At 42.4% G+C, this 27,434-nt stretch overlaps 1 protein-coding gene across 1 annotated transcript in view; it reads right to left on the bottom strand.

Moving 5' to 3' along the window:
• Positions 1-5,992: 5,992 nt before the first annotated feature.
• The window catches only part of LOC311060286 (uncharacterized protein), a 32,912-nt gene continuing 11,470 nt past the window's right edge, over positions 5,993-27,434 (bottom strand). The window contains exons 4-22 of the mRNA XM_084078422.1: positions 26,679-27,386; positions 25,104-25,805; positions 23,420-23,538; positions 19,484-20,150; positions 18,870-19,015; positions 12,907-12,955; positions 12,765-12,815; positions 12,614-12,649; positions 12,306-12,355; positions 12,053-12,105; positions 11,471-11,697; positions 11,038-11,288; positions 10,547-10,672; positions 10,264-10,399; positions 10,097-10,174; positions 9,003-9,088; positions 7,773-7,866; positions 6,706-6,960; positions 5,993-6,285 (exon numbers count right to left, since the gene is read on the bottom strand). Coding sequence (XP_083934548.1) covers positions 6,266-6,285; positions 6,706-6,960; positions 7,773-7,866; positions 9,003-9,088; positions 10,097-10,174; positions 10,264-10,399; positions 10,547-10,672; positions 11,038-11,288; positions 11,471-11,697; positions 12,053-12,105; positions 12,306-12,355; positions 12,614-12,649; positions 12,765-12,815; positions 12,907-12,955; positions 18,870-19,015; positions 19,484-20,150; positions 23,420-23,538; positions 25,104-25,805; positions 26,679-27,386 — 3,854 coding nt within the window. The 3' untranslated portion in view covers positions 5,993-6,265. The remainder of the gene's footprint in view (positions 6,286-6,705; positions 6,961-7,772; positions 7,867-9,002; positions 9,089-10,096; positions 10,175-10,263; positions 10,400-10,546; positions 10,673-11,037; positions 11,289-11,470; positions 11,698-12,052; positions 12,106-12,305; positions 12,356-12,613; positions 12,650-12,764; positions 12,816-12,906; positions 12,956-18,869; positions 19,016-19,483; positions 20,151-23,419; positions 23,539-25,103; positions 25,806-26,678; positions 27,387-27,434) is intronic.

Genomic DNA, 27,434 nt, shown 5'->3' with positions numbered 1-27,434 from the left:
ACTCTTATAAACCCCCATACGTTGTTGAGCGGAATACCTCAGGGCTCTATACTAGTAGTGTTTTTTTCTGTTTTCGCTCTACATTAACATTCCCTGCCAATGACGTCTTTTGACGTCTCTTAAAACAAATCCACATTCTCCCCTGAGTGCACAGTTGTACTCACCGCTGGCTCGATATTTGACGACTCCAGGATACCTTCATCAGTAAGCTGCTGTGACACACAAGTCTTCAATTCGGCTTTGTTGGCACCCGCTGGAACAGAAAGTTTAATCACTTTAGCAATCAATAGCAACTCTGCTTTAGTGCAATTGTCCAATTTCTCGACGGTGGGAAACTGCGAACTCATCTACATAAACCATTTCAAAATAAATACAGTAGAATAACCTACCAACCTGGAGCAAAGCATCAACTTCTAAGTGAAAACAGAGACCGCCAAACCAACAGTAACCTTAAATCAAAACCAATCAAAACCAGAATAAACAATACCTACAGTAACTAACTTGCACATGTCTGAAGGATTTACGTAATAGGGTAATTTAGACCGAGACGAGCCCCCAATTTATGCTACGCCCCCCCTGTCTAGGGTAGGGAGTGCAACACAAAGATGGAGGACGACAGCTGACTTCAAACTGAATATATATTTATTTTCTTCAGCAGAAATATTTGTAGTGTTTCTCTCAGTCAAGTGACTTCAGGGTGTTGGTTTAAATCATCTAAACACTGAAAAGAAAACCCTAACATAAACCCCTGACCAAAACAAACAATACACTAATACTAAACCTACTTACCTAACAAAATAATAAACAAGTGGAGATTGGAGGGTATGGGATGAGCCCAAACAAAAAGCACCAAACACCCCTACATGAATGAATGAATGAATGAATGAATGAATGAATGAATGAATCATATTTACACAGATTAAATCAAACGATGCAAACAATGATAACTGAAGCTTGAAGTGAAACTCTATTAACCGAGATCAACAGTTACTAAAGGTAAAGGTTTAACAAAGGCAACCAAGCAAAATTAATCAAACAAGGTTACAAAGGTTTGGTTGGAGGATGAGAGGAATTGAGTCTCTGTTGCTGTTCAGCTGCCAATCCTCAGAGTTGTCAGAGCAAACTGAGGCTTTTGAATAGTTGGACCCAGAGCCACAGCCAATCACAGCTAGGGCGTTGACAGGAGCGACGAATGAGGAGAGACCTGTTAATCCGTAACACTGCCTGTGTTCAATCAGACACTTCACACTCACACCAGCAATCAGCACCACACCCTTTAACACATCATTCACAGCACCATCCTCCACCTTATAAGGAACACAGAAGGAAAACAATAACACAAGCCACAAGTAAAACCACAATATTCCAAAGCATCATAATTACACCAAAATATCAAATACCAAATAATAATAATTAATACAAATGCAGCTGGCCGTAACAGAGGGACTAATGGAGAAGTAATTTTATGTTTGCTCTGAAAATAGCAGATCTAAAAGCTCACAACGCGATCCCACCCGCTGCCAGTTACCCGCTGCCAGTTACCACCCGCTGCCAGTTCCCAGCTGATGCAAGTCCCCACCTGATGTCATGGCTGCCAGTTCCCACCTGACGTCGTGTGGGAGTTCAGACTGCTCCAGACCGTACCGGATAACCGCTAGCTTACATAAGGTCTTCATACTAGGACTCAAGTCTAAGATGTACAATTCTCGACCAAAGAGGAAGACACGATCTCCCACCATGCAACAGTGCATATCAGACTTCTTTGACGGGCCTTTCCCCTTGGGCTCAACCTTCGTCCAGGAGAAGGTTTTTGTATTGAACTTCCACAGACCACTGAAGGTCTCGTCGCCACTAAATACGTACAGCTCTCCATTGTAGGCAAAGGCATCGTGAGCAGAGTGTCTTCCAGGAAACTGTGCTGAAGAAGGCGTGCTCAGCCAGCAGTCGGTCTCTGTGTCAAACACTCTGACGTCGTTGTAGTAGCCCTGGAGGACAAAGGGCACACCCATCTGACCCCCAAATACAAACATCTTTGTCCCGATGACGGTGGCAGAGTGCTCTGACGAGGCAGGTGGCAGATCTCCTCGGGCGTTAATTAAAGACCAGACCATCGCGGTGGTGTCCAACTTGTAGATGTCGTTACTGAATTCAGGTGGTCTAATGTATCCTCCATGGACGTACATGACCTTCCCCAGGACACAGGCTGAGTGGTGGCACCTCGCCTCTGGAACAGTCCCAGAAACCTCGGTCTTCAGCCATCTGTGGGCGTCGACGTGGAACACATACAGCTGGTTACCGCGAGTAAACTCCTTCCCCCAGATGTAGACGATATCCTCTACCAGCACAGCCGAGTGGCCTGTGTGCATGTAGGGAACCTCAGAGGGACGCTCTCCTCGTCCTCCAGTTGTCACCAAGGGCAACTTCACCCAGCATAAAGCCACCGTGTTTAAGATGTGCACACAGATCTCACCGCTGAGGGTGTCCAGGTGAGTCAGGTGAGCGGAACCTACGAAGGAGTACAGCCAGTGTCCTACAGTGACCAGAGCATCATAGGATCCTTTTGGTCTTCTCAGAGGTACCGTCCAGCAAAACATCTCTCACAGCAAAGTTATGGACTGTTATTGCGTGCGCTGCACAAATATTGCTTCCGGCGCACAAACCGTCATGCAAAGTTTGGTCCAATCACACAAAGCCGACAGTTTGTTGGTCAATCAAGTAGGTTACTGGTTCTCCACGTCGGTCCAAGGACTGCCAGGGGGTCCAAATGGACCCTTAGCTCTTTAACTGCCAATGACAATATTTCTTGTCATATTTTGCTATGCCTCACATTGCCAATGACGATAATGACTAGATTTTGCGTTTTCAGTGGTTTTCCACTAGATGGCGCTGCTCGCTCGCCTATGGGTCACCGTTTAGCTCCCTGTGAAGGAGAGAAGCAGCGGGTCACGTGATCGCCCAAAAAAATGTCTGTTTCCTTCCTTGTAATTTGAGTTCAGGAGGAGTGGATTTGTCTCTGTTTGTGTTGCTTTTTGTCTGTTTTCAGCCTACATTCAACTGGCCACGGATGATCGCGGCGACTCGCTTCCCCCAAAAAAATTCTACGGGACTCGGAAACGTATTTTAAAGCGATCGGGGGATCGATCATACTGGAGATGATTTTTGAAAGGTTAGTGATAACACTTGTAAATCGCTGGTAGTCGCAAAATATGTTTCATGTCTGGCAGTCAAAGAGTTAAGGGTATTATCTGGAAGCTATCTCCAAGCATTTCCTACGCTTGTAAGATATTTTCTCTGGAATAAATCCTAAATATGAATCTCCTTATTGGTTTAATACATGTATATTTGACAGACAGACAGTGAGCTGTATGTATTAGATAATTTAAAGCTATCACAGTGCGACTGAGTTACTGTTGTCCTAGTCTAGTCTTTGTCTTGTCCTACCTGTATGTTTTTTTCTTGTCTTTTTTTTCTCTTTCTTCGGACTGCACCCCGGGGCCAGTTGTCCGATGGCAGGGATCTCTCCCCTAACCCCCTGCTGATTCCCTAGGCGTTGTTAGGCCCCCAACTCCTATGCTTCCTCCTTAGCCACGGCCAGAAGCTGCCTTTCTCTGCCTCCTCTGCCAGCTCTTGAATGACTGTCTTGCAAGCCTCTCTGACCACATGACTAGGCCTGACCAGAGAGATGTTTCCACAATCTCCCTGGAGAACTGGAGCTGTTTCCCCAGGTTGACACTCAATCATGGTCCACTCATTGCCTTGCCACTTCCTGATGAACAGGTTTGCCAGCCCGTCCATCTTGCTTACCTCTGAGGAGGGGATTTTGCTCATCTTCAGAGGCCACATGTAATCACACGTTGGTACAGTATGAACCGGTAACACCATACTTTGTATTTGCCGGGGAGCTGGCTCTGATTGATCCAAAAGTAAAAGTACTAAATATTTGAAAATAGCAGATCTACAAGCTCACAACGCGTCGCAGCACGACGCGTTGTGAGCTTGTAGATCGGCTATTTTCAAATAGCTTAGGTATAAAATAGGGCTAAAGTGGTTAATGTATATTTCATAATATCATAATTTACATCTGAAAAGTAACTAGTAACTAAAGTTTTCAAGTAAATGTAGTGGAGTAAAAGTACAATATTTGCCTCTGAGATGTAGTGGAGTAGAAGTAGAAGTATTGGAAATTGGAAATACTCAAGTAAAGTATAGATACCTCAAAATTGTACTTAAGTACAGTACTTAAGTAAATGTACTTGGTTACTTTACACCACTGCGTCTCCCCCATCTGCCTGTCAGAGAGCTCTGCAGTGTATGTTTCGACCCAGGCTGCCAGACGGGTTCACTTACCAGTAATGGGATGTCCTCGCCGCCTGCTACAAAGATGGTGTTGTCGCTTCTGACTCCTTTCCTGATAGACAGACTGCGTGATTTGGGGGGGGGGGGGGGTTGATCTTCATCCTCGGCCCGCCCACAAGCATGTCTATCCTCTTCAGCAGTCTCGTTGTACGTGCTGCTGTGTGGAGTATGGTGGTGATATCGTCCATATATAGCCTCTCACTGCTGGTAGCCTTTGACCAGAAGGCAGTTTCACTGATAAAACCATATTCGTGGCCCCTATGAGGACGACCTCAAAGGCTGCAACAAACAGGATGGGAGAGATTGAGCATCCCATGGCAATGCTTACCTCCAGCTGTCCTGATGGGCGGTGCAGCATGTACAGTATGGAGGTCTTCAAAGTACTTGCATGGCTACCAGGACTCTAATGCAGACTGGGATGTAGAAGTCCAAGGCCATTTCAATTTTTGGAGAGGTTTGTATTCATGAGGTTCATTAGGTTTTTTTAGGCTAAAAATGCGGAATCCATTAAACACGCCATTCATAAAATTGAGTCTTAAAATGTTAATTGTCCTCACAAGTATAGTAATACAAACCTGTGTGTGTGTGCGTGCGTGCGTGCGTGTCAGATGCATGGTGCCCTGTCATGATGTCCCCCAATGCGTCCAATTCAGACACATTATGTTCAATTATGTGTTTATATGTTCTAAATATAATGTAAAACATTGATTTGTTACAATCAAAATGAAAAGGTTTTATTAGTGTGTATAGTCCAGCCATGTTATGATCCTGTTACAAAATTTGTATTTACTACCAAATGTGTTAGTCAGCCTGTAGTTATTATGCAACAACAACATATTTAAAACTGTCCCTATATTACTTCTCTCCGACACAGACTACACATGCATGCCACTGACACCACTATGTATATAAACTGCCCCAAAAAAGTTCGGAAACCTAACTTTGGTCAATTATATCTCCCCTTTAATGATACCAATTGGTATTGTGTTTTATATCATGTTTATCATTCATTAGTCACCTTTACAACAAGGTAGAGCTTTTAAGGATCGAGCATTCGTGGAATGAGCAACACAGCTACAGGTGTGGGTAGTGCCTCCAAAAAACGAATACAGGACTTGTTAAATAATCAGGGACCCGCCCTACTTAACAAAACAAAATAAGTTACCAAGTGGAATTTGACACAGAAGCTTGTTCGGCTTCTTCCTGTCAAAGTTGTCACACAGGCTGTCAAAATAAAAACAAATGTTTCGATCTTCAATTTACAATTAAGGCATTTAGCAGACGCTCTTTCACCCCTGGAAGAACTTCCAGTCACTCAATGTTAATAATATTTGTAGTAGATAACAGTAGCAAAATAGCAAAAAAAAAAGTGCACCCTCTGGCCAGAAAAATATAGAGGTCTGTGTGTTTGACTGGGGTTTGACTGGACTGCTGCATTACTACAATGACCATAATGCTTTGGGACACTGCCCTTCCTTGTGGGGAGGGGAGGCTGCGTGACTCTGGATTAAAGGATATGGATACAATTCTAAAAATACAGATAAACACAAAAAACACACCAGGATCATGTTTATGGGTCCTAGACCTAGATAAAAATAGGGGTTTGATGCAAAATCGGCAAAATGTCCATTTAATCCAGAGTTATTTACAGTAAACAAGGACAACATGAGGTAATGCGTCAAATGCATGGCAATAGTAATCTAGGATCATAGACATTAAGATCATTCTATCGATATTTTTCTTTCTGTACAACATCCTGCAATCTAGCAGAAACTCATAAAAAAGGTTAATGATCACATCACATGTTTCTCTCAATTAAAGTACAAATCAAAGAGACGTAGTGGACTAGTTGTTGTCTCTTCATTCATCTTCAATGCTTTATCTGCCAGGACCTTCAGCTGGAATGTGTTTATCTGCCAGGACCTTCTGCTGGAATGTGAAAAGAAAAAGAAAAAGCCTGTCACACAGACCTCCAACAGACTGGACTGAAAGACGGATTCATAGGCGGCGGGTGAGCTTGACAATTGGGAAGGCGGCGGGTCGGCCGCAAGCGGGCGCCGAAATCCGTACAAAAAAATGTGGTTTCTGGGCGGATTATATTAGTTTCTTTTTGGTTTTTGGTTACTTTATTTGGGTTATAGGCCTAGGGTTAGGGTTAGGTTATTTAATTCATATTTTTTGCCTGATTTTACTGATTTATTATCAAAAAATTAATAATGCTGTGCACATATATTATATATAATTTGCACAATTCCCAGAATTTCCCAGCATAACATTTGGGAAGGCTTAGACTACCCTAGCCTTCATTACCCGCCGCCTATGGAGGGATTTGAAGTGTTTTTTTCTTACCCAGATCGTTGAAGAGACACGTCTCGTGCTGCTGCAGAGACTCGTAGAATGCTGATATTGCTGCAGTTCCTTTTAGATGAACAGTGAGAAGCAGTGTTCTCATTTGAGCTTGCCTGGTCGTTGCGTTACAGATTTCGCTATAAGTCTCAGTCGTGACAAAGTCTTTTCCAAAGAGGTCGTCTGCGATGCTCAGAACCGCTGTGACGTGTTCAATTAGACGACCCCAGTTCTTCTTCACAAAGTTAGCTTTCATGTCTGTCAATATAAAAGTCAGACTATTATACTGTATTACTTGACATCTGCTCTCCTAAAAGTATAAATAGTGGCACACGGAACTTGTTGTCTCTTATTAACCATTCATTCTGTAGTTTGTAGTTTGATTTCAGGGTCAAATAAAAAAATGAAACCTTTTACACAGCTAACTAAAAAAAGAAAGTTAACTGAAACGTTTTGGTTTGATATTACATCTATCTTCCATATATTTTAGCTGTGGCAGTTATAACAATTATTATTTTATTCAAAATGTTCAGACTGTTTCATCTCAATACTGATAAAGACCCCATAAAACAATAAAACAAGCTAAAAACTAACACTAAAAGGTTTAAAAACTAAATTAATACTAAGCCTTTTCACAAAATTAAAACTAAACCTAGCAAGCCCACTTACATTATTTTAACTCATATTAATACAAAAAAAAAAATAATAATTCTAAACTATAAAAAGCTTACATGTTAATCTGAGGTTCTTATTTATTTGAGAGAAAAAAAGAATGAGCTGATAATGTAACAGAAATTACTTTCATGTTCATGATGTGAAGAAAAAAATCAGCTTCTAAGCTACAAGCGGCATCAAACACTAGACACAATATTCAATGAACTGATTCACTAAATTACATCATTATGGGAAGAATCAGAAAATCTGACCAATTCAACATATTTGTCTTTATTTGATAACTGTAGCAACACTGTTTTCATTTAAATGTTAAACTCTATTCCTCCAGTACATGAAATATGTTAAAATAAATGCTGTAATAATAGTTTGAATGACATTAGAAACAGGAAACTAACCTGCAACCTGCATTACACCTTCAGCCACTGTTTCATCATCACTGAATCCACCAGAGATGCTTGGTTTTAATGCTGTTGTACTGGACCCATCACTCTGTATGTAGGAACAAATAATGTAAACTCCATCTGAATAGACATTATGGCTGCATATGGATGCTTATACGGACATCCATTAATAATTGAATAAATCATAAACACATTCTGAGGGAATGATCAGTAGGCTGTCCTGAACAGATGTGTTGGCAATATAAATTAACTGTATATGTGTGTTTCTGCTGTCATGAGGGTTTTGTTTCAGTTGTAAAGCACTTTGGAGAAAAGCGCTATATAAATGCTGTCCAGTGAAGTGTGTGAAGTCACACTCTTGTTCTGGAAACTATAGAGCAAGTAGATACTATAATATGTTATAGAGCTCACCAGAATAATAGATAAATACAACAGGTATCAGCCCTAGGGCTGACACTCCAGGGTAAAGACTGGGTGATAAAGTCTAGCTCAGTAAGTTTAGTCTACTCCCTATATTCAACATTCATTTTCTGATGAAACATATCCTCAACCGGAAAGTCACTTTCCAAAGCAAAGGTTAAAACCAGGTGTCTGTGACAAATGTGTTATTTGACTTGACTTGAGTCAACACTAAACTCTAGTTCATCAAGACTGATTGCAGATCTTTGTGAAACATGTCAAAGGTGTAGCTGTTGTTCCAAAGGTTGATTTATGAATATAATTGTCAGTATTACTGGAGCATATTACTTCCTGGAAGAGTGTTAAGGAGCATTCCCACCGCAAAATAAAATATCTGTCATCGCTTGAATCGTTACGCTGTCCAGTGTTGGTGGGAAGCGAGTGTTGCTTCAGTTGGGATTTTCCACCTGGAGAGAAGATACCGAGGCGACGGGGCGTTTCTTCTGCATCGCCCCATTCGCCTCGCTCTCACAGCTTAATACAAAGATGTTCAAAGTCGCGTCATTGCATTGACTTTGTATGTAATCTCGCCGCTTGAACATAATATGTTCAAGAGGGTTTGTGAGGGTCTGAGGGTTTGTTTGAGATACATTATATTATAATGTATCTCAAACAAACCCTCAGACACTTCAATAGGTTGAGTGACAGTGTCATGTGTCCTGTGTCTAAAGGACCAATCTGTCTTTGATTAAACATTATCTTCAATCGTATTGTTATTATCTTCAATCAGCTCTGTTACTTCTGAAATGTCCCATTTATATTTACCTGAACATGATGTGAGTCAGGCTCTGTGTTTGGTTCTGACTCAGGATGAAGACTCTGATGTTCTTGAAGAGACACTGTAGCCTCACCTACAGACAACAATACATAGTTAAATTACACTGTTCTTCTAGAAGAGACACTGTAGCCTCACCTACAGACAACAATACATAGTTACATTACACTGTTCTTCTTGAAGAGACGCTGTAGCCTCACTCTTTTGTTAAAAGAGTGAGCGTTTTAATCAGATTCATTACAGGTTAGCTGTGATTAATCATGATTATAAATCATAGTCAAAGCGCTGACTTCTGGAAATGACCGACTGGTGTCTCTTTTTCCCAGGTTTGATACTGAGGTTATTTTTCCATATCGTTTGGATCTATCAGCCATCAGATGACATCAGAGTAATGTCAGAGGCTAGTTCTGATTGGGTAGATTTGTGGTATTTATGAGGCAATCTGGGAACCCATCGCCAAATGAAAAGGAAAAACAGCTCAGTTGGCTCTGGGAGGAAGTCGACGTAGCACCCGTGCGCAAGGAAACCAGGGTTTTGGTCTGCCTGCAGCCTTTCACTTCCGGTGGTGCGACTATGTTTTCATTCCCACTAACAATATTTATACACGGAACACTAACACCACTTCTCCCAGAGAACATGGATGGTTTTGGTTATAAGCCCACTTGTTTCTATGATGAAAGAGCAAGTTAAAATGTGAAAATCTTTCTGTGGTTTTGTCTGCTCCGAGGACGCTATTGTTAAATGAGTTTCGGTTTGTTTCGAGTGGGGAAGGATCGGCGGACACGTAAATCCCGCCCACTACATTTGATTGGGTAAAGCGCGGCCTGCTTCCTGATCTGAAAGCACGCCCACTTGTAGGCCAGTGCGTACGCGATATGACGAACCCCCCCCAACAGCTTCAAACGCAGAGCAGAATCTGTTCTTGAGAGATTATTTATGAGGTGGATCATAAATGAATCAGTTACTGCACTCATATCAGCCTTAAAACATTTTGTGCGTATGTGCGAGATGGAAATTACGGTCTGATTCTACAATGATGAAAATACTGATATCACACAAAGTAAACTAAATGAATCATGCTTACATGTACTGCTTTGTCTCCAGCCCAGCTGAAACCAACCAAGTAGTAGTTGTAACATGCTTGGCTTTTTCTCCAAGTCACCTGATAAGAGAACAAAAGATAGGTGCCATCGCTCAAAAATAAACAAACAATGACGTTCAAGTAGACAGGGGACTGTGTCCATTATGTACCTTGTTGAATGATTGCAGACCAGGTAGTATCGTCAGAGCCTCTCACTTTAACATTAAATGTGACGGGAAGTGGCTGCTTGAAGCTGGCTTCAAAGTAGCCTTTGAACTCAGTTGGTTTCAGGGTGAATGGCAAATTCTGCACAAACACATTAATCATGATATTCCATCATACAGTCATTCATTATACATACAACATGTTCATATGTATACCAAACTACACCTTTACCAATAAAACATCCACCATGCATAATGATAAGCTGAATGAGCATCAAGACAAACTCACCTCAGGGTGAATCTCCTCTCTTGGCTTACTCATGAGCTGGTACTTCCCCTCTACCAGTAGACAGTTGGGATTCTTGTAAACTCTACAGAAATGTCCTTTCTCAAAATCCAACTCCCTCTTGATGTCCTGCCACACACAAGGACAACAGGTGGACAAAGTGAAGACAAAAGGAGAGAAGGAGGACAAGAGACAGGGGAGTAGGGAAAAGAGTCACTTCCTCCTAGCCAACTAGAATGTAGACTGAGAGCTTATCAATACTCAATACTGAAGGCCATGTTAAAGTGTTGGTCAAAATGAGAACACAATTTGTTTTGAGCAGTCAAACATTATTCTGAGAATAGTTGAAGACAAGTCCTAAACTAATAATAATATTAAGATATTGATGACAGTTGGTCATTGATAAAATGAAAAATGTTTGTGTAAATGCTAAGCTAAACTGTTAGCAACACATGCACTTTTGCATGCGGTCTTCATCTTAGAGCCGTCCTTACTTCATGCCATGAGCTGCAGTTGAGGGCGAGGTAGATGCGGAAAGTGTGAGTGTCGACACTACTCGCCAGATCCTTGTAGATCAGCACCGCTCCGTGGTGTTCATCCTGCTGTATGTCCCGGGCGATGGCACCCACAGGAGACAGGGAGGACACTGACCACTTTAGATGACTACCAGAGGACTGGACTCTCTCAATGACAGGATCCTTGCCAGTGACGTGTAGGACAGCAAATTCCTTCTCTTTTTCCTGGCCTGCAGGTGAAGATAATGAGGAGGAAGGATGGAGGGACAGTTTTATAGAGACAACAAGACAAAATGCATTGAAGCTAAAAAAAAAAAGGCTGAAGACAGACAATAGTGTAAAATAAATATCACTGTATGATACTGTTATTTGGATTCATCATATTGTACAGAGAGGCAGCATATCTTCTCACCAGCCAGGCACAGGGAGTGGGGGAGCTGGATGGTCTTGAGGGTAGATGAATCCTTGTTGACTGTCTGTACGTTGAATATGGGACCAGCAATCGTCCAGGGGTTCTGGATCAACTTGTTGAACTTGGACCAGGACAGGATGGAATAACTCACCAGAACTTGCTCCGACGCCTCAAATATCAAGCCTGTTGATGCACACTCATATGTCCCCTGTCCTTCCAGCTGAGCCCTAAAGAGTGCACACACACACACACACACACACACACACACACACACACACACACACACACACACACACACACACACACACACACACACACACACACACACACACACACACACTAGTCTTATAAGTAATATTAATATAATTAAACCGGATGAAGTTAAAGTTATAGGTATTTTCAATGTTAAAATATCTCTGTGACGCAGAGGGATAGTGGCCTCTAGTGGTCTCTAGTGGTCTCTAGTGGCCTCTAGTGGCCTCTAGTGGTCTCTAGTGGCCTCGTGGCATTGATGTCAGACGTTGGTTCTCTACAGTATGAAACCAGAGAAGCAGATGATGTCAAAGTGACGTCCAGACTCACTGCAAGCGTCCTCTGGAGAGTTTCTCAGGTATGATCATCTCATCACCGTAGCTCTACCAAGCACACACACACACACACACACACACACACACACACACACACACACACACACACACACACACACACACACACACACACACACACACACACACACACACACACACACACACACACAGGAGATCATTAAGGATCACCAACAGCCATACATACTGTAACTGTACATACTGTTCGTATATCAAGAAGAGTATCTGACCTGCTGGACATGTTGACATTTATCACAGCATGATCCCAAGTACACCTCATCTGGAGGGACAAATAACAACAGTTACACATATTTACACTAAATTGAATTATACCGTATTTATCCCATTGCAAAGCTCAGCTTCAGGACCAGGGCTTAATCATGGACAGAAACATAAGAATCATCAAGTCAAATGTTCTCATGATGTCAAAGGGAACAACATTCTGAGAGAGGAGATGAATTCCACAGTTTGTCCAGGTTTAGATTTACATTTATGATTCATAGATCTATGTATTAACTAATTAAATAAACTCTCCTACCATTATCATAATCATCCAGATCAGTTTGGTTCAGCTCTGCAGGAAGGACATTAAAGAGAAAACATTTAGTTGTGTGTAATCCTTCACGTTGTATTCACACCAACACTCACAGTTCATTGTAGAATTGATGAAGGAGAGTTACATTATTTACCTTCCTCTCCACTTTTTATCTCCATAATCTTCATCAGGTTCATGCAGTCTTCTGTAGAGAGTAAAGACAGAGGACAGTTAGTGGATCAGAGGCAGCTTGGAGGCTTACAGTGTAAAAGATGAATATGATCCATGTCTCTCACCAGAATCCTCATCCTCCTCTTCTTCTGAAGACATATGTACACATGGTGCCTAAGAATGAAGAGGCAGAATCATTAAACAGATCAGATTCAGCCAGTCTAAGAAATGAACATTCAGAATGTTACATCATCTTTTAAGTGACTTAATCCATGAACCCAGTTCAATTGTAAATGCTTACATAAATCATAGTCTGTATGCATCTACAAGGTGCTGTGTCCACCAAAGCCAGAGTTAAATATTCTCAACTCAACTTTAGGTGAGAGCCTTGTGGAAACACACACTTGCTGAACACACAGCCTAACTAGAAAAAGTGCTCCTCAGAGCACAGGTCTCCGCCAGGTGTGGTACCTTATTGTGGCCTCCTGGTGGCGCTATAGGCCAATGTGAAAAGGGTGCCATTTCTTCTTAGGCCTTTCACGGCAATCGGACACTGCATTCATGATTTGTTCCAAAAATGTGTTTTGCTAAATTAGACCTGCTGGTGGCGCTATAACAGGCCAATGTGAAAATGGTGGCATTTCTTCCTCAGCCTAGTGGGAATGTGTGTGTGTGAAATTTCAGGGAAATCGCAAGCTGCGTTCATTATTTAAGGCATTTTGTTCAAAACAGACCAATCCTGCAAACTTTGGAAGCCAACCTTAGCCAATGAGGATGAAATCTGGAAAATTGGACAGATCCGTGTTGATCACATGACTATAGAGATACTGTGTACCGATTTGCATGACGGTTGGATAAAATCTGTAGAAGTAATATCAAAAAATGGGTTTTGCACAAATCGGCCTCCTGGTGGCGCTATAACAGGCCCATGTGAAAATAAAATTTGGGGCAGAGGTTCTGAATTGGCATCCAGAGAGTGTGTGTGCACAGTTTTGCAGCGACCGGGCCAACGGTGCCGGAGATTAACTGGTAACACACGGACAGGACACACGGACGGACACACACACACACGGACGGACGGACGGACGGACAGGGGGTAAAACATACTCTCGCCATGCATTTCGGCCTGGCGGAGACAATAATAGCAAGATATCAGATGCATTAAACATCTTGCATAAATCCTGTTTACAGAGAACAAAGCTCACTTCAAGGGAAATTGTCATATTGTCATATTGAACGTACATAGACTGTAAATAAAGACATTTTGGATTTTCACTTTACAGAACTTGTTTCTGAAATGTCAAAATGACTGTTTAAACTCTAATGTCATGTTATGACAGGTATGTTGGAGGTGAGTTTTTTTTAATGTTTTTTTTTTTCCATTTGGAGATACTTTTAGTGTGTATACTATGTTACAAAAATCTTATGCATCTGCACTAAGGGACTGGACGTGGTCCAGATGTAATTTTTTTTTCTTTTTTTTTCTTGACCCCCCCCAGACCTCCAAATATTTTTCTGTGACCCCCCCTGAGTGACTGGAGGAAAATGCATGACCCCCCCCCCGCAATAAACCATATTTTTTATATTCACATCACAGGACATAAAATGAATGCTGATCTTTTCTGACGTTTATTGTAGGCCCTATTTAGCGTCCTATTTCACGTCGGGGTCCATTTGGTTCCATATGTGTCCTCTTGGGGTTACAAAAACACCCTAAACGAAAGCAAGGTTGAGCAACTATGTTCTATTTTTCATATTAACTCGTTTACAATCAAGCTGTCAAAAACGGGTGCATTTCTCCTTTCCGACATGTCGCCTTTCCGACGTTGACGAACCCTATACCTAACCCTAACCCTAACCGCACGCGGAAGCCACTAGTCGGAGTGGTGAGATGTCGGAATGGAGAGTGAACACCGTCAAGAACACAGAGTCGGGCGTGAGTAGTTTTCTCTCTCGCTCTCTCTCTCTGTCTGTCTCTCTTTTCCTCTTTTCCTCCTTCCTCCGATCTTAAAGTCAGTTTCCATATACAACAGAAAACGCTGCATAAAAAGCTTCATATCTGCATGAAAGCATCAAATAACCAAAGTAGACAAAATAGAGACCAATAACCACAGAGTGCAAAGAAAGAGTAGCGTGTCAGACAAACCAAAATGCGACGCATCTGGCAAACACAATAACGCACGCACACGCGCAGGTCACCAGACATGTCGACCCAAGACAGCTCGACCCGGACCGGTCGACCCGCTGTCGACCCGCTTGGACCCGACAACTCGACCCAAATTCGACCCGGACCGCGCGAGAGAGAGAGAGAGAGAGAGAGAGAGAGAGAGAGAGAGAGAGAGAGAGAGAGAGAGAGAGAGACAGACAGACAGACAGACAGACAGACAGACAGCGAGAGGAGAGAGAGAGAGAGAGAGGGAGAGGGAGAGAGAGAGGGAGAGAGAGAGAGAGACATAATAATAATAATATGTACATTGATTTACCAAAGAATTATTATTTGTCTGTCAGGGTGAAACAAGCCCAAAGGCTTTCAAGCAAGCACAGCCATTGAGATAGACACCTCCTTACCTCAAGCCCTATTGTCTTCTTGATGTGATAAGGCTTTCAAGCACAGCCATTAGACACCTCCTTACCTCAGCTCTAAATCCTTACAGTGTGTCTATTATCAATTGGTTCAGCCTGGCGATCCTCAATCTGTGTTGTCTGACAATTATTCTTGCACTCACTTTATTCTCCCCTTTTCAGGTAAAGTGCAAAGTTGCCATGTTATAATAAGTTTCTATGAATGCTTTAGCTTCAAGACTGTATTGGTGTGGGACTGTTGGTGTTTTTGTTGCACTCGTTACAAAGCTAATGGAGGCTAATGGAAGCTAAAGGGAGCCACCCAGAGGCCGTTTACAGAACATCATAAAGTGACGTTCAGTCTACACATTAGCAGCAGCTCAGTCAGTGTTGTCGTATATGAGATGCAAATGTTATAATTGGGATTTCATTTATATTGCATATTTCATCTTACTTACATTTTGTTTACAAGGTGAATATGTATGCTACACAGCATATGACCGTGTCCTTGTTTAAGGAAGGATAGGCTATCATAAATGTTTAGCTTCAGCCTATTTCCTTTTGATCACCTCAAACACTGATGGATGTAAGACTTGTATACATGTATGCTTGTACTGTCACAGCATAGCAGAGTATGACCTCTCCTAGGGGTTTTGTGAATAATTACATGAAGTATAAAAGTCAGATATATAAGAAGTTATAGTTATAATGGTAATGCCTTTATTGATTGTATGCTGTGCTTTGAATACACTATATTATTTGTATGTGTTATGGAAATGATTATTTTGTCATTCAGTCATAAAGTGACGTTCAGTCTACACATTAGCAGCAGCTCTGTGTTGTCTGACAATTATTCTTGCACTCTATTTCCTTTTCATCACCTCAAACACTGATGGAAAGTAACTAGTAACTACAGTTACTATAGGCTTTTTTTGTTGGTTATATCATTTTAGTTGACCTTGTAACAGTAAACTCATGTACTGTACTGGTACCTTTTCCTGTGCAAACTTCAATCAATCTAAAGGATCTGGTATTTCTATTATTGGCATATCTTTTTAATGTTAATAATGAGAGCTATACATTTAAGGAAGGATAGGCTATCATAAATGTTTAGCTTCAGCCTATTTCCTTTTCATCACCTCAAACACTGATGGATGTAAGACTTGTATACATGCTTAATGTCCCTTTAAAGTTAAAACTGTATATAGAATGCAGATATATGCAGAGAAACACAGAGACACAGAGCCATCAACAACATCAATCACATTCCTAAGGCTATCAGCCATCATCATCAGCACCATCATCCATCCCCATAGCTTGATGGATGTAAGACTTGTATACATGCTTAAGTTATATGGTGGCACGCTACCAGCGAAAGAAAACTAAGGACACAGAGGGCAAACTGGTGAAACTATGGGATGCCTATGCAAGAGTTGGACATCACCCAGCTGCTGGCAGCTGTTGCCGAGGTGAACACGATGCCACACGGGGTCGGACTGGCAAGAGCGGACAGCGAGGTCTAGCCTGGTCTCCTTTCTCTTTTTTATTCCCCCATTTCTTTTGTATATAACTATTTTTGATAGTTTGATAGTATGACTGAAATAGTGCACATTCGATCAGACTCAGCCTTTTTGTAATATACTACTATTTTGGACCTTTTTTTCAATCATTGAAATTGTTTCACACTGCCCTGTTTTGTCAAATAAAATAACAGTTACTTTAATTCATTTCACCTCTTGTGTTGTGTTTAATGATGGCAACTAGTGTAGATCTGCTACTTTCAAATGATTTTAGAGGAGAGGAGGACAAAACAGGCTTACAATATGTACTCTTAAATATACTATAACACTTCTTAAAAAAAAGTATGCAACTGGGGAAGCATGCTTACAATATTTACTCTTAAGTCTTAAATATACTATAAATATACTCAGGACCTCCCTCACCGTCACCTTGTACCTTGTACTCTACTACCCTCTAGGGGTTACACAGAGCTACTACTTCAGACAACCAGACCCGGTCGATCTGGGTCGAGCTGTCTCAAAATCGCAGCTGGTCGAGCTGTCTTGGGTCGACATGTCTGGTGACCCACGCGCACACACCGAGCCACCCCGCAAACTTTACTCGCCTAGGAAAGTGATGTGCGTGCGTGTCTCAAACACCAGCAGTCAGCAGACGCATGCGTTATGTGCGTAATGAGCGCATGCATTGATAGACAACAACATCGTTTATTAGACATTATCAACACTAATATAATAGTGCTTTGCAATCAGTCTTTTATTATTAGAGCCGTCGTTACTGGGAAATTGCTATCATCATTATAAGCCCTCTGCACCACACACACACACACACACACACACACACACACACACACACACACACACACACACACACACACACACACACACACACACACACACACAATCAGCTGTCACATTCTCTCAGAAAGCACTGACTGCAGTCGGCGCTGCCTTATGTCCAACCATACATTACATGAAGGCCAAACACAGCATACAGGCATATATAAATGAACGCTATTAAAGCGCTGCACGTTTGACTTACCAATATGATTTAATAGTGCTTTCTTAATAGGCTCCTTTTAAGGTCTGAAAACATCCAATTGATGCAACGTGTGATTCAATGGACAAGTTAGATGGTTCAGTCTGTTGTCATGAATGGATGCACTCCCCAGTCTATTTATGATCATTTCCAGTTTGCAAAATGATCTTTCCCCAGTACCGATACAGGGAAGAGATAGGCTACATTCTGAAAGCAATGTCAACATTGGAAAAGGCATGAGCTGTTGTTCTTTCAGTGGTAGAATATGAGCAGCTCTCATATATACAACAAGGAAACTTGTTGTGTCAACTTGTGTGACATCTTTGCTCTGTCTAGACACAAGACAGTCTGTAAAGAAAGTCTTGGTAGCCTACTTGCAGTAGCATCCGTTTGTGTTGGTTGAAATATTGAAGACATTTTCAGTAGTTTTGCTATATTTAGTTTTTTTCTCTGCTGTTGTAGCTGCTTTGGGCACGGCTGAGATATTTCCTCATAGGTAGCATAACTACTCATTTTGAATCATCCGCTGCCAACGTGCTGCCGCTGCTGCGTGCTATGTGGGGGAAAAAAACGCCATATATATTTTTTTTAAAAAGCAAGCGAATGTACCCGCCCAATGCATTTTTTTTCCAGCCCAATTACTTAAAAAAACGTGGCCAATCTGGCAACAACAATCTGTCTCTCTTGTTAACTGCATGCGTCTGGAACGTAAATCAGAAGTGGGAGATACCATGTCAAGTCACCATACAGGGTTATTAAACGCGATATAGATAGGGGAGTAGGCCTATAACAATATGAAAAACAAAAAAAACTAAGCATTTTTAAAATACAAAATTCAATAAATTAAAGTTGTATGACCCCCCCAAAGCCAAAATAAAAAAAAACATGGCCCCCCCAGGGCTCAAAAAAACGTTTGATGTGTATGGTGTGTGATTGATGTCAAAGTAAATCTTCATCTCACACTCATCACCTCAGTGTTTGTCTGGGTAGGAGCTTCACTCGTGGTGTGAACTCCTGAAGAGGACGCTATTGGTCCAGGTTTTCGCTTCTGCAGCCAATCAGAAACCTTGTCAGGTGACCTGAGACTTCCTGTCTCAGATGATGTTCCACCACTCACTGGAACACACGACAACAGACAGCAAGACATTACAATGATAAAAGAAACAAGAAAAAACAACTACAACTAGAAAATGTGCTCCTCGGAGCACAGGTCTCCGCCAGGCGAGGTGGTAAAACTGTTCCTGATTAATTCTGTCTTACCTATTTATATTACATTTTGTGATATCACGTATGGAGCTGGACAGACAAACACACGGACGGACAGACACACACACGGACGGACAAAGTGAAAACATACTCTCCACCATGCCTTCGGCCTGGCGGTGACAATAATAAGGATAATAGAAAATATTACATATATAATGTTGACATAGACATTTTACAATGCTATAATTTTAAATCATGCACAACACCACAAAGTGTAGGCCACTGCTTTTCAAGTGTCTTTGTGAGTTTATCTGATAAAGTCACTATAAGAACGATCACATTGAAGTCTGTTAGCAGATCCATTATACTGATACTCACTATCTGGCTCCGTCACCACAAACCTCAACGTCCTCTCTCTCATCTCCTCCACCCTCTTCTTCCATTCTTCTTCTGTTAATGTTTTCTTTCCTTTCAGCCTTTCAAACAGTGTCTTCTGTCTTGTATCATGTCCCACCTTGGAGTGTCCTGTGTCTCTGACAGGGCTGTCTTTTCTTGAGACTGAGGGTTCAAAGTGTCCTGTGTTCCTCGTCACCATGTCTTCTGTTTTCTCCATCAGCTCTTCTACTTCTGAAAAGTCCCACTTGGTACCATCTAGAACATGGTACCTGTAGGTACATTTCTCCAGGATCCACTTCAGAGGTTCTCCTTCAGACTCTATGTACTCCTCAACACGTCTCCCTCCCAGCCAGTATCCCCATGTGAACAGAACCTGAGTGTATCTCCAGACTTTGTCCCCCAGCAGCTCCATGTGTTCCTCCACTGATCTGCTGTCAGCTTCAGAGAAACTGGACCTGACATCAACAGTCACCAGGACAGTGTGGGGTCCAGGAGGACACAGAGTCACACCGTGTAGAAGGACGTCTTTGGTCTTCTGTGATGGAGGTGTGGTTGACCAGTCTGGACAGATCACCACACTCACATTTCTGTCAGCAACTCGACTCTGTTGTCTGACACATTGTGTCAGTTTAGTCTGGGTTTTATACTCCTGGAATATGAGGTTTACTGTGTGTTAGTTGTAATAATCAAAACGTTCATTCTATGATGTCCTCAGTGAAGATTTTGTCTCAATCTTGTTAGAGATGAACTCACTGAATGTGTCTATTTTGTCTAACAGTGCCACATTTACACTAAATTAAATAAAACAGTAATTAACTATATGGAATAATTGAACAACCTATATATCTGGAGATGGTTAATACTCACAACCAGCATAGAGTTCATCGTATAAATGGAATTACACATTACAATTCTCAGTGTTCATTTTACTCTAAGTGTAAAAAATAAATCAATAAAATCATCGTTGTATGTGATGGCATCAGCCAGGAGACTCAATGTCCCTCTAGTGATTTAGAATGGTACAAGAGGACATTAGTGTCCTCTGCTGTGGTAATTCTCATCACAACATCATACAATACCCTGATGACCATCAACACTGCTGCTGAGAATTATGATTATGAATATTATTATTACTACTTACTTGCTTTTTCTTTTTTTTTTTTACCACTTTCAACCTGGCGTCCCTTTAGTGGGCATGTCATTAAAAGGTGCAAATTTTCATTTTCAAACAGTTAAAAAACTAGCAGATCTACAAGCCCATGACGCATTGTGAGCTTTTACTTTGTCTAGTTTTATTAACTGTATTTTTAGTAACTGTGTTTTTATCAACTGTCAGAATACTGAAATAATTTCAGTTTCATATAATCATAACGTCCGGTTACGTTGTGACCTTTGTTCTCTCCATCCAACATGTTTCATAAAAAGGGGAATGACCCCACCTCACTTGTGACGTGGATATTCAGACGCTAAGGCCAGTGACCACATGGGTGAAGGGCCGCTCAAGCCATTCCGCCAGACGCAAGGCCGGCTTGACTGGTGAAGGTGACAGTGACACCTACCTCTGAGTAGCACTCAAGACAGACTCCCCAAAGGGAGCGGATGCAGCCACGTTCAGTCGGTAGAAATCGTGAATGTCGACGGAGTCGACCATGTTGCTGCTGTGCAGATCTCTGTCAGGGACGCACCATTCCACAGCACCCAGGAGGCCTCCACTCCACGGGTGCAGTGTGCCCACACTCCAGGCAGCACTGGTACTCCTGCCTGCTTGTATGCCTGCTGGATCAATGGACAGTCCAGCCTTCAACAGTGGTCTACCCAAAGAGCTGGTGTGTTACTCTGTGGGCACGTGTGGCCCTGATGTACGACTCTAATGCTGTAGCAGCTGGTGCCCTACACACACCCCGGCCGCAGCCGAAGGAACCAGACCTGTGCACATCTACGAGCCTCCTGAGCTTGTTGCAGGAAGACACTGGCCTCTTGGCCAAACTTATCCGATGGCTCAATAGGCAGCTTCATCAGACAGGCTCGGTCCTCCTGCTGCAGCTTGGACTGGGCCAGCAACCGATGGCCCAGAGAGCAGCCATCGCCTTGCCCGCTGCCACCGCCTGTTCCTTAAACAATCTGGGGAGCATGCATGCCAGTTGCTGCAACTCAATAAAGTCTAGACTATTCTGGTTACGTAAACGCTGTGTAAGCTGGCGCTGATACAGTGAGAGAATAGCTCCTGTGTTGGCTAGCTGCGTCTGGATAACCATGACTCTGTGCAGTAAGCCAGTAAGGCATCCATCACCCTACAGTTCTTACTGGGGGCGCCCGCCACGCCCAGAAAGGACTGGGGGGGGGGGCAAGATGAAAACAGCCTTTCATCAGGCATGGGGAGGGGTCCTCCCACTGTCCCTCGGACCAACCTCTCAAATCTGAGAGAATGGGCCCTGAGAAGGGGGCCGATGTAGCCTCCCCGACGTCATCAAAGAGGGAGGGGGCGGAAACGGCCTCTGCAGAGGTATCGATCTCCAGAGCTCTCGATGTCCTTCCCACCAGACCCTTAATGATGGGGCCAACAGAGTGCGCTCACTGCCCTCTTCATCCTCTGGATCAGCATGTGGCTGAGCAGAGGGGACGGCCTCATCATCTGAGAATGATATGACATCGATCTCCTCCTCCTCTTCATCTGTCTCTACAACCCAGTCTACACCAGGCAGGGCCATAGCCTGAGCTTGGCTCACCCAGCTCTGCCACCCTGGGACGTTTAGTCTGTTGGGTTGGAGTGGAAACGTCTGGGCCTCTAAACAACAGGCTCCTAGCCTCCCTAGCCTTATATGGCAAGATGAAACAATTCATACAGGAGGCGGGATCCTCACAAGCTGCTATGGCGTGACCAGGGCCCCGCCGCGTCACCACAACGGATCCACAGTGTAGCAACGTGAGTATCTCTGGATGAGAAGGGAGCTCACTCTGTAGCTTCACACCAATAACCGGATCCCACCAGAATCCCGTAATACACTGTATGGTTCCTGACAGCCTTGGCATGCTCCACTGTGTCACCGAACACGGATAGGCTCTCCCAGAGCCTAGAGCCGAGCTCTAGGCAGAGGGAGTGTAGCGCCCAGGATTACTCAGATAATTGGCACTGGGTGAAAAAATGGGTTATAAAAATCGTGGGAGATAAAGAACTACCTTAACGCGGATGCTGGCCGAACCCGCCAGCAATACGCTATATGGTGCGCCGATTATGAATTGCGTCTGATTCCCAAGGAATGTGTTTGTTTACCTACAAACGAGCCGCGACAGCAACCCTGAGAGGAGCGACTCAACACCAGCTCTCTGAACTGCACGCTGCAGTGGATTCACTTGGCTGCCAAAACTCATAAGTAGTTTTCTCACAAAAAAAACTTTGTCTTTGATTCTTTTGCTCTACACTTCTGCTAAGAAGACCCACGTCTTGGACTGCTTGGTGGAGATAACAAATAAATCAGTGTAATCACGCACACCTGGCCTTATATACCCGTGCATGCCAGTATGACTGCTGTGTCTTAAAGAAATATCCACATCACAAATGAGGTGGGGTCATTCTCCATACAGTACATATGAAATATGGTGGAGAGATAGTCTCAATACCATAGAGAACATATTATCATATAATATTTATACATCTCACATATGGCTATTCTAAAATAGAATCACAACACCTCACAATGCAGCAGGTTGTGAACTTGTAGATCTGCTATTTTCAAACATAATAGAAATAATGGGGTAATTGTGAACAATTGTGGAAACAAAGTTGGGACACCAGGGTGAAAGTGTTTAAACATTCATGACAGCAGGTACTTTCACATTATCATCAGAACACATTTATATTTCATCTCTTTACTGTTTACTTCTTTCATTATAACATCACATTCATATCATATTACTCACCTTGAATGGAGTTTCTGTAAACACATAGCCCTGCAGTATGCTATTAGCAGCTGAGTTCCTGTCCTCCTGCTCCCCACCAACCAACATCAGCCTCACATCTGCTAGACTGTGATGTTCTCCTGACACACACACACACACACACACACACACACACACACACACACACACACACACACACACACACACAGTAGAATTAAGCAATATTACACGAGAGGGTGTGCTTTACCGTCATTATTGGCACGCCAGTGATGCGGTCAGGAACGAGGCGCAGCCGAGTTCCGCGAGCATCACTGAAGTGCCAATAATGTAGGTAAAGCACACCCTCAAGTGTAATATTGCGATTATACAACAGTTACCAACAAAACACATCCAAATGTATTGTGGGGCAATTCATAATAAAAATGTTTCGCTATTATCCGTTTCCATGTAAAGAGAAGAGTTTATTTGACTGAGACATTAAATAGTCCCTGTAGCAGCGCTCTGAGGCACCGTCTCATCAGCACAGCTGATTCCGCTCAGTGCACAGTGCGGAGTGATTTGTTAATGTGATTAGGCCCGTGCTATGATGCTGGTTTGAAGCACGGCTAGATAGCTATTTCAACCAATCAGATTGCTTGGTCGGAACTACCTGTTGTATAATGAATGTATTTCTCATTTAGTATTACTAGAGGTTTGTGGCCCTCACATCACTGATCCGACCAATATGCCCATAAATGGAGATCTCTGTATCTTGTCAGTCCTTGTACCTTTTATGCCCATATAGGGAGATTGCTGATGCCATCAGTATATGTCCATATATGGGCAAACCCCCTTTTGTGCCCATATATGGAGCTGACTGATTTGTGTCATATTTGCGCGTGGTTATGCTGAGTCATGGGTCATAAACATAATGAAAATAGAGGGCAGATGTCAATCATAACATCAAACAGCCTTCATATCATCTGTCTGGTAGAAACCTTGTATGTTCAAAACTGTTACTTTTCAGGAAATGTAAAAAAGAAGTATCTGTGTTCTAATGGATCCAATGTAGTTGTTGTCTCCGCCAGGAGACTATGTTTTCACTTTCCGTCCCCCCCCCTCGGCCAAGCTAACATTGGTCAAGCCTCACGTGACAATACGTTGAAAGAGTGTGCTCGGATTGGCTAGTGAGACGCATGACGTATAGCGGCCTGTAAATAGATGTGTCACTTTGAAAGAGTCTTGGCCTCTTTCAAAGTGAGGTAAGACAGGAATAATCACGAAATGGCTGAGAAATGGCGGAGCAATACATTATGTAGACACACTGGTGTCATCACAATACATAATATAAATAGCTTAGACAGGATTAATCAAGAACAGTACATTCCAGTACAAACTGATATCACAGTTGATGACAGTTGATAGCACGGTTCTGCTGGCGGAGACTTGTGCTCCGAGGAGCACATTTTCTAGTTATTTAGTCACACGCTCTTGCTAATACACTGGTTCAATGTTTATAAAATCCACAGACAGTTGTTTTTCAAAAGTAGATAAAATAGCAGATCTACAAGCTCACAAAGCTTGTAGATCTGCTATTTTCTGTTATTTTTATTTTAATAGTTTATTATTTATTATAGTGTATTATAATTATCATCATCATCCCTACAAATGATGTATTATTATTATTATTATTATTAGTATTAATATTAATATCTACAAACATTACCTTCAGACAGAGCTTTCAGAGAATTTCTTTGTCTGTGTGTCTTCTTCAGAAATGTCTGGACATGTTCCTCTATGTTCCTCTTCCTCTCTGACATCTTCTCATCTCCATCATCTTCATAGTGTCCACCTCTGTTTCCTGACACCATCTCCTCTATCTTCTCCATCAGCTGTGTGACCTGAGTGTCATCTGTCTCCATATTGTAGAAGACATGATATCTGTTCCCACATTTGTCAAGAAGCCAGCGGAGGTCTTCTCCTTCAGCCTCAATGTGCTGCTCAATGCTTCTGTCTCCCAGACAGTCTCCAAAGGTGAACAGTACCATAGAGTGACTCCAGAGGCTCTGTGACAGAAGTGTCATGTGTTCCTCTACTGCTACTCTCTGTGCTTTGGTGAATGCTCTATTAAGAGGAACCGTCAGAAGAGCAACATGTGGTCCAGGAGGACAGAGAGACACACTGTTCTGGATCTCCAGTTTGTCCATCTCTGAGGTATCCTGTAGTGGACTGTTGTAGAGCCAGCCTGGTGAGTCCACCACTGTCACCTGTCTCCCTGCTACTTTACCCTGTCTCACCTCACACTGCACTGATGACCTCTGACCTGACTGACTAACTTTAAAACCACTTCCTGTCAGAATGGTGTTTCCTGCTGAACTCTTCCCAGACTCAGACCTTCCCAACAACACAATCCTGAGGTCAGCCAGTCCTGTCAGAGAAAACAGTGTTTACTTTCACTTTGTTTAACAACATTTTCAAGGTTTTTGTTTTAAATAGCGAAAATAGATGATCCACAAGCTCATATTGCTCCAGTGTGACACACTGTGAGCTTGTAGATCTGCTGTTTTAGCTATTTGTCATATAACAAAAAATATTGTTACTGTAAATTAATGCCCTACTTCACCATACAAAAGTGTCGCACAAAAGTAGTGAAAATAGCAGATCTACAATTTTATTTGTAGGCGAAATGTTATTGTTTAAACATGCTAACCCAGGTGTCACTATTAAAAACCAAAAAGAAAAATCCCCAAAATAGTGACAATAGCAGACCTACAAGCTCACAACGCATCACAATGCAACGCGTTGTGAGCTTGTAGATCTGCTATTTTCACAATTTGGCATATGATTAAGTATATAGGGCTTAACCACATAAAATATTTTCTTGTATTCAGTTTTTATCTTACTTGCTGGTGAAATGTTAGTGTTTAAGCCATTAAAACTAAAAGATTTTAGCATTGGCTTTACAAAAATTTCTACAAGCTCACATCGCGATAATTTGTGCCGCGCTGCAAGCTTGTACATCTGCTATTTTTTCGCAGTTTCTATTAAACAGCGTTCAGCGCGGAGAAAAACAACACCGAGATAATGGCGGATTAGCGGAAGCTGTAGAGTGGCGGCGGATGGCAACGAAATGTGTCACTGCGAGAAAAAAAAGAAAAGAAAAAGTCCACTTCGCGTACATCTCTACGCGACTGGCACACTGCGCAATTATCTACGCGATTGGCACGCAATGTGTTAATGGGTTATACAATAACATTTAACCAGCAAGTAAAGTCACTTAAACAAAGTAAACAAAACATACCAATGTGTTTTGTAGGTCCAGTTGTTTGTTTCTGAGCATCTGTCCTCCTTTGTTCTGCTCTTCTTCTGATGGTTCTCTCCTTCTCCTTCAGTTCCTCTGAGACGTGTTCTTCTGTCTCATAGTGACAACCATTACTAGTCACCATCTGATCTATCTTCTCCATCAGCTCTGTGACCTGACCTCTATCTCCTCTGTCACTAATGTTAAGAACATGGAAGCGACCTTCACATTTCTCAATAAGATATCTTAAGTCAGGGTTAGATCTAATGAGTTTAGTGTTCATGTTCTTTCTATCAGCTACAGTGAACACTATAATAGTGTGTTTCCACACTCTGTCACTGAGGAGAAATCTCACATGCTCCTCTGCTGACATCACTGTTCCTACATATGAGACGTCCAATCTGATCACTAGGACAAAGGCATGGGGTCCTGAAGGACACAGATTCACACTCTGTTGGATTTCTAACTGAATCAGTTTTGGGGTCAGATCTAGGGGAAGATAAGACGTCCATCCTGGAGTGTCTACCACAGTGACCTGTCTGCCTGACACTTCCTCTTGTCTCATGACACTCTGATATGTTATTCTGTTTGTGTCAAAAATGTCTCTGCCCAGGATGATGTTTCCTACTGAACTCTTTCCACTGGGTCCACCTCCATGTCCTCCCCCGATCAGAACAATTCTCAGTTCTGACGGGTCACTGTTCTTCCCTGGATGGGAAAATAAATATAATATTCATAAAGATCACAGATGTGACT

Source organism: Gymnoscopelus microlampas (assembly GCF_963454915.1).
Source record: "Gymnoscopelus microlampas genome assembly, chromosome: 14".
In the NCBI taxonomy this organism is placed as follows: domain Eukaryota; kingdom Metazoa; phylum Chordata; class Actinopteri; order Myctophiformes; family Myctophidae; genus Gymnoscopelus; species Gymnoscopelus microlampas.
This window is presented reverse-complemented; position numbering and strand designations above follow the sequence as displayed.